The sequence below is a fragment of the Rhodamnia argentea genome, chromosome 2 (genome assembly GCF_020921035.1).
Source record: "Rhodamnia argentea isolate NSW1041297 chromosome 2, ASM2092103v1, whole genome shotgun sequence".
NCBI lineage: Eukaryota > Viridiplantae > Streptophyta > Magnoliopsida > Myrtales > Myrtaceae > Rhodamnia > Rhodamnia argentea.
This window is the reverse complement of record NC_063151.1, coordinates 13,530,305-13,536,746: the sequence shown is the minus strand read 5'-3', so window position 1 is coordinate 13,536,746 and position 6,442 is coordinate 13,530,305. Positions and strand designations below refer to the sequence as shown.

At 41.6% G+C, this 6,442-nt stretch overlaps 1 protein-coding gene across 2 annotated transcripts; it reads left to right on the top strand.

Moving 5' to 3' along the window:
• Positions 1 to 3,579: 3,579 nt before the first annotated feature.
• LOC115733705 (BEL1-like homeodomain protein 11) lies at positions 3,580 to 6,122 on the top strand. Of its 2 annotated transcripts, XR_007197659.1 has the most exons (5): positions 3,580 to 4,957; positions 5,083 to 5,465; positions 5,567 to 5,627; positions 5,732 to 5,972; positions 6,013 to 6,109. XR_007197659.1 is itself a non-coding variant. In XM_048275304.1 (4 exons), the coding sequence occupies exons 1-4, from the start codon at positions 4,190 to 4,192 to the stop codon at positions 5,885 to 5,887; spliced, it is 1,368 nt and encodes a 455-aa protein (XP_048131261.1). In that variant the 5' UTR covers positions 3,580 to 4,189; the 3' UTR covers positions 5,888 to 6,122. The 2 variants fall into 2 exon arrangements, 1 of the variants encoding a protein (XP_048131261.1); XM_048275304.1 differs by having other exon boundaries at positions 5,732 to 6,122.
• The last annotated feature ends 320 nt before the right edge of the window (positions 6,123 to 6,442 follow it).

Below are 6,442 nucleotides of genomic sequence, written 5' to 3'. Positions count from 1 at the left end.
GATTATAGTTTTACGGACTATCAACGGAGGAGAATTCTATTTAGTGAAATTTGGTCAATTATGTATGACTAGTGGTATTGAAAGGTAGAAAACAATGCCATATTTACGTCGCGAGAATGGGGTGGCAAAGAGGCTTAATCGATCTCTCATATAGAAAGTGAGGGGTGTGTTGAATGGTGTAAGCTTAGCAGCTGAATTTTGGGCAGAAGCAATGGTTAGTGCACGTTATTTGAAGAATGGGTCTCTCACATTAGCTTTGAAGGGTCGGACACCGTTTGAGGCATTGTTCGGGGAAGAAGCTAGACATATCCCATGTTAGAGTGTTTGGCTGTGAAGTGTATGTGCATGTGCCAAAAGAAAAGAGCAATAAGCTTGTGAGCAAGTTAGAGAAGTGCATCTTCATTAGGTACAAAGATGGTATTAAAGGGTATAAGCTGTGGAATCCTTAAACGTAGTATCTACAACAGGGATGTGGTGTTCAAAGGATCTACGATAAATCGTATTATTTCACAAGCTCTTGAAGAATGATAGACGGTTGAGTTAGATGGTTTGCGGGGGAAAGGCGAGGCTACACAAGCTGAAATAGAAAATTCAGATTCTGAAGCTAATGATCCCGATATGAAGGATGATATTGTCGAATATGACACAAAGTTTGAAGTTGAAGCACCCTTGAACCAGTCTTAAGGAGGTCCACTTGAGGGGTATACCTTATTTGCTAGTAAATAAAATTGTGCTCTGACTATTGTAGGTGATGATCCAAAATAATGTTAAGGAAGCAAGAAGCGTAGAAGATGCAAAGCGGTGGGAGAAAGCCATGAAATATGATATGAACTCATTAGATTAAAGATAGAATGTGGAGTTTGGTAAAACTTCCCATAGATCAAAAGGTAATTGGCTGCCGGTGGTTATTCAAGAAGAAGATATCTATAGATGGAGAGATAAAATGATATAAAGCTTGTTTGGTTGCAAAGGGATATTCGTAGATAGAGGGAGTCGATTATGGTGAAACTTGGCTTGGTTCATTGTGATGGTATTTCAAGTTGATTTTATTATCTTGACCTTATATGTTGATGATATGCTGCTAGTTGGGAATAATATGAAAATGATTAGTACCTTGAAAGAACTATTAGCAAAACAATTTAAAATGAAAGATCTAGGCCTAGCAAACTTCATCTTGGGCATGAAGATAAAAAGAGAGCATGAGAATGAAAAGTTGTGGCTAAGTCAGAAGAAATATGTTGAAAGTGTGCTGAAAAAGTTCAACATGACAAACTGTAAATCGGTGAAGAGCCCCATGTCCACAAATTTCAAGTTATCAGCACTTCGGTATCCCAAGACCGAAGAGGAAGTTGAGAAGATTGCAACGGTTCCATATGCAAGCGTAGTAGGGAGCTTAATATATTCCATGGTGTGTACTTGCCTAGATTTTGCTCATGCACTAGGGTATTAAGCAAATATATGTCCAATTCGGGGAAAGAGCATTGGATAGTTGCAAAGAAGGTACTTCATTATCTTCGTTGTACATTTGACTTTGAGTTATGTTATAAAAGGAATGAAAAGTTGAAAGGGACAGCAAGCGTTAGACTTGAAGTGTTTTGTTGATGTTGATTGGGGAGGTGACATTGATAGAAGGAGGTTGACTAGCGGTTTTGTTATTTCCTTATTCGGCGGAGCTGTAGGTTGGATGAGCAAGAGATAGAGCACAATTGCTTTATCTACTACTAATGCAGAATACATGGCTCTTACTTATGCTGCTAAGGAAGTGATTTGGATGAGAAGATTGTGTAAAGAACTTGATGTTACACAAAGAGGAGTGAAGATTGGGTGTGATAGCCAGAGTGCTATATTCTTGGCTAAGAATCCTACATTTCATGCAAGAACAAAGTACATTGACATACAATATCACTTCATTTGAGAGAAAGTAAAACAGAAAATTGTAGTGCTAGAAAAAGTTGACACACAAGTGAATAGTACAGATTTTTTTGACCAAGGCATTGAGTGTAGAAAAGTTTGAATAGTGTACAACCGTGTTGGTTCTAAAGAAGCACGTGAAGTACTCATCAAGTGGGAGAATGTTAGGATGTGGTTCATACTCTCCCGCGATAGGAAAGCACGTGCGTACCGCTCCACACTAAGCGAGCGGGGGTCTCAAGAGAGTAGTGCCCCTTGGACACCAGAGAGCTTTTACTATTTAAGCTCATAAATTTTCATTAGCAATTTGGGCTTGATCTCATGAATATCTACTACTATATATACTCTTTTTCGCTTGTAATTAATTGACAATTATAGTGAAATCCTCTGTTGGGCTTACCTTAGTTTAAAGGTGAATTAAGATAAAATATCGTATCTCAATTTTCTCTTTCTCGCTCGTTTTACTTCTGTGTAATTGTGCGCCGATCCTAACACTAAACTCTTTCAACCTCAATGAAAACTTCAACCAAATCGAGTTTGTTCTTCAATCGTGCTTTCTGTCTAAAGCACCATCGGGATCTTTAAGCAAAATTGCATGGCCAACTCACGTAAATTTCTGCTGCATGTGCCGGTTTCAATTCTGCTTCGGCACTTAACCGTGCTGCGATCACGCCAGAACAAGAAATTTGCATTAGAGAAATAAATAATCAGTACTGACGGTTTCACTGGTCAAATTGGGGAGTAGAACAGTGAATTTGTGAATAGAAACATGGCTCAGAGCACTAGCCATTAGGCTTGCTGTCAAAAACTCCAAAACTTGCAACCCTTTTGGCCTGTTTCAGATTTGAATCCAACACTCGTGAGTATCATAAAGTTAAGGCATTGAAGGACGATTCACGAGAGCCCAGCTATTGTTTACTGCTGCCCCTAAGCATAGGCCGAGCTATCCTTTCATCTTTCACTAGATAACACAGGATAACTTGATATCCGGAGCCTTCCGAAACGCTATCTTTTCAACATAGGGTAAGCCAGATCAGAGACTTCTCTCACCACCAGCATCAACTGATCTCACGAGCACGGTCAACCATCTCTTTCTAGTGCGCAATGATTCACCTTACTTTCCTGCCTTGTTCATCAAAAGATTTGTGATTTTCAGTGTACTTTCAACGTCTAAATCCTCATGCTTGATTACAGCACCCAACAAGAAAACGGGCCAAAATAAAGGCAGAGATACTCTAACGTGACAACATGCTCACAGGTCACAAGATGACAATCTTTAAACTGGGAGTGTGCAAAGTGAGCCCACTTTTCTGCCCTGTTTCACAAAGTACTTCCCTCTTTCACAGACCACAGCAATGCAGATAACAGAGCAATTTATCCTCTCTCTCTCTCTCTCTCTCTCTCTCGACTGGGCTAAGTTTTTTGAGATTGGAAAGTGCTTTTTGAGTCTCCCAAAGATATGCAATAGCAGGCAAACTAAAGCTGAATAAATTTGATGCCTTTAATGGTCAGGGACAATTGAGGGGACCATTTTTCCCCTTCTTGGCCTTTGTCCCTGTCATTTTTCTTTCCTGCAGTGGTACAGCCAATCAGCTTGGCTTCTTTCTGAGCACCTGCACAAGTCTATGCCTTTAGGTTTAATAGCATCCTGCCGCTTGGTTTTTCACGTTTTCAGAGAGAGGAAAAGAATCATTGCCGCTTTTCCTTCTCTTTGAATTATTAATGTTCTGAGGCATGCCTTGCACCAAGAAGGTCATGCCCTCATTTTGAAGTCCTAGTCCTGCTTTGTATCTTTCGTTATCAACCTCTTATGGTCTGCACCTTATGAGGGTTCTTGAGGTTTTAGTAGTTCTTTAAACTCCCTTATCATTGAAAAAAAAAAAAATATATCTCACTCATTTTGGCAGAGTTTAGGTTGTATGTGCAGTAAATTAGTATTGTCTTCACTTTTGTTTCGGTACTTTGCCTCTTCTATGCTTTGCCATAATAATCATCATGGTGGGTTTGCATTGGGGCTTCATTTTAGATCACAATTTGCCCTAGTGATACTACCTGCATTGTCTTCCCAGCTCACGATTTTGTTTCTGATTGATTTCCTTATTCGCGTACATCTTTTTGTTAGTCTTTTGATAGATTCTCTACTTCATACAGAAGAACTGATCGTAGTCGAGAAAATGGTCTGTCAGTGATACATTTTCTTGAAATCGGAACCTTGTCGAGGGAATCTGTTCCATAAAGATCATCCAAAGTAATAACAAAGAAGCTCGGGGGGGTCATTATGGTCACGCACGAATCACCGCCGAATCCGATGCCGACCGCATGGCGCCGATTCATTCCATGCGAGAGCCGGTTTGAAGGCCCGGATTTGAGTTCTTATGGTTCTGGTTTAAGAAACAACACCACCTTCTTTGAGCCCATTGGCGCAGTACCAGGCATCCAGTATCAATATCATGGGGAAAGAATGCCCAGATCAATAGACCTTGTTCACACTCCTGTAGCAGTGGCTGAATCCCATATCACCCATACCAGGCATTTGATGGATCTTCTTGAAGCAGCGAATGTGCCTAACGACCAAGCCCACAGCCTCACGCTCTCTCTCAATTCTCCGTTGCTCGAACCTAATACCGTCCAATTCGGGCATAGGCCCATGAGCGGTGCAGATTTCTACAGTCCAAGCTCTCTTGTCCCAGGGAAATCAAGAGAAGCTTGCGATGCAAGTAATGACTCTGAGTTTGCTTCGTCCTCTGCTCCTTGGAGCAGGCAGTGCTTCGCTTCTTACTGGCCCGATCTGGCTCCTTCCAATGTTGGGAACTCTAGATACATGAAGCCAGCTCAGTCCCTCTTGGAAGAAGTCGTTGGCATCTGTGGGAGTGATGGGGAGATAGCCAATGAGAAGTACTTGAGGAAGCTATATGGAGGAGCAGGAAGAAAATCAGCTCTAGAGGTGGTTTCTGAATTGAAGGAAGAATCTGGCAATAATGGTCTCTCTGCAGAGAACCATGAACTTCAAGCTAAACTTGCTAAGCTTGCTTCTTTACTGGAAGAGGTGGGCCTCCTACACAAACTACAAAGTAGCTTCTCAATTTACTTCATATCCAAATTTATACCGGAAATGTATTGTCGTCATTTCACTGATATGCTACGGCCACATTGGCTGGAGGGAATTTGCAGGTTGAAGCGAGATTCACGAAATACTACTTCCACATGGAGGAGGTGGTAATGTCGTTCGAATCGGTGGCGGGTTTGGGAGCGGCGAAATCCTACACTGCACTGGCCCTCCAAGCAATGACTAGGCATTTCTGCAATTTAAGGGATGCAATAGTATCTCAGATTAACACCACAAGGAGAAAACTATTTGACGATTCTTCGAGAATTAGCTCTGGCCTGTCACGGCTAAGCCTGTTCGATCGAGAATGCAGGCAAAAGCAGAGGATTTCTCTCCAACAGCTCGGACTGATCCCTGGTCAGAGGCAAGCTTGGAGGCCCATCAGAGGGTTGCCGGAGACTTCTCTGGCGATCCTTCGCGCGTGGCTCTTCGAACACTTCCTCCATCCGTAAGCACCTAATTCCAAAGTGCTTTAAGTAACTATCTTTTCCACGGTTATTGGAAAATCTAGTGGTGATAAATGTTCTTTCTTTGTGGTCCTCTTAACAGTTATCCAAATGACTCTGAAAAGCTTATGTTGGCATCACAAACAGGCCTCGCCAAGAATCAGGTGATCTCTCTTGAACTAGTTTCTTTTGTCGCTACTTGTTTTCCCTGCCGAGCGCGAGCAGGTAACATTTTCTATGAGCGGGTTTCTCCTTCCCGTTTGTTCAGGTTTCGAACTGGTTCATTAATGCCCGGGTTCGGTTGTGGAAGCCTATGATCGAGGAGATGTACAAGGAGGAGTTTGCAGATTCATCGGAGGACTCGAATCCTTTGATCAGAGGTTCCATAACCGACGAGGATTCAACCAACCTCGAAGAAGAATGAATCGGTAATGGTAATAGGAAACCGAATTTCACAAGCAGCGGGATGAGTTGACAAAATCTGCTAATTTGTAAGCTAAGAATGGTTAGGGAATGACTTCAGGATCTAAATCATGTGCGCCATTTCTGGGGAGTATCAGCCGTTTGATCGGCATTCTGGTCTCAAGTTGGCAGGACGCCTGCTTAATTCAGCAAGAAAGTAGGCCTAACGACCTTTTCTTTTCGCATAGAAGAATGCCTAACGACCTTTTCTATTCGCATAGAAGCATGTTTTTTGGCGTCAGAAATTCCATCATCCTTTCTCCTTTTTTTTTTTTTTTTGGGTCAAAAAATTCGATCATCCTTTAAAATGCCAGCTTATGGCTATTTCAAGTTAGATGTCGATTGCACAAGAATTGCCTTTAAAATGCCAGCTTATGGCTATTTCAAGTTAGATGTCGATTGCACAAGAATTGGCAAAAATACGAATAGCTCGATCGCGGTAATAAAATAAGATTTTCTTCTTGTCGAAACGAAAATTTTCATTTTATATGAAAAAGAGGAACATAACTTCAAGACA

Excerpts from the sequence above, each read along its gene's own strand:
- LOC115733705 (XM_048275304.1), top strand. The coding sequence starts at position 4,190 with ATGGTCACGCACGAATCACCGCCGAATCCGATGCCGACCGCATGGCGC. Across the intron at positions 4,958-5,082 it reads TTGCTTCTTTACTGGAAGAG|GTTGAAGCGAGATTCACGAA; the intron begins GTGGGCCTCCTA and ends GGGAATTTGCAG. Across the intron at positions 5,628-5,731 it reads CAGGCCTCGCCAAGAATCAG|GTTTCGAACTGGTTCATTAA; the intron begins GTGATCTCTCTT and ends CCGTTTGTTCAG.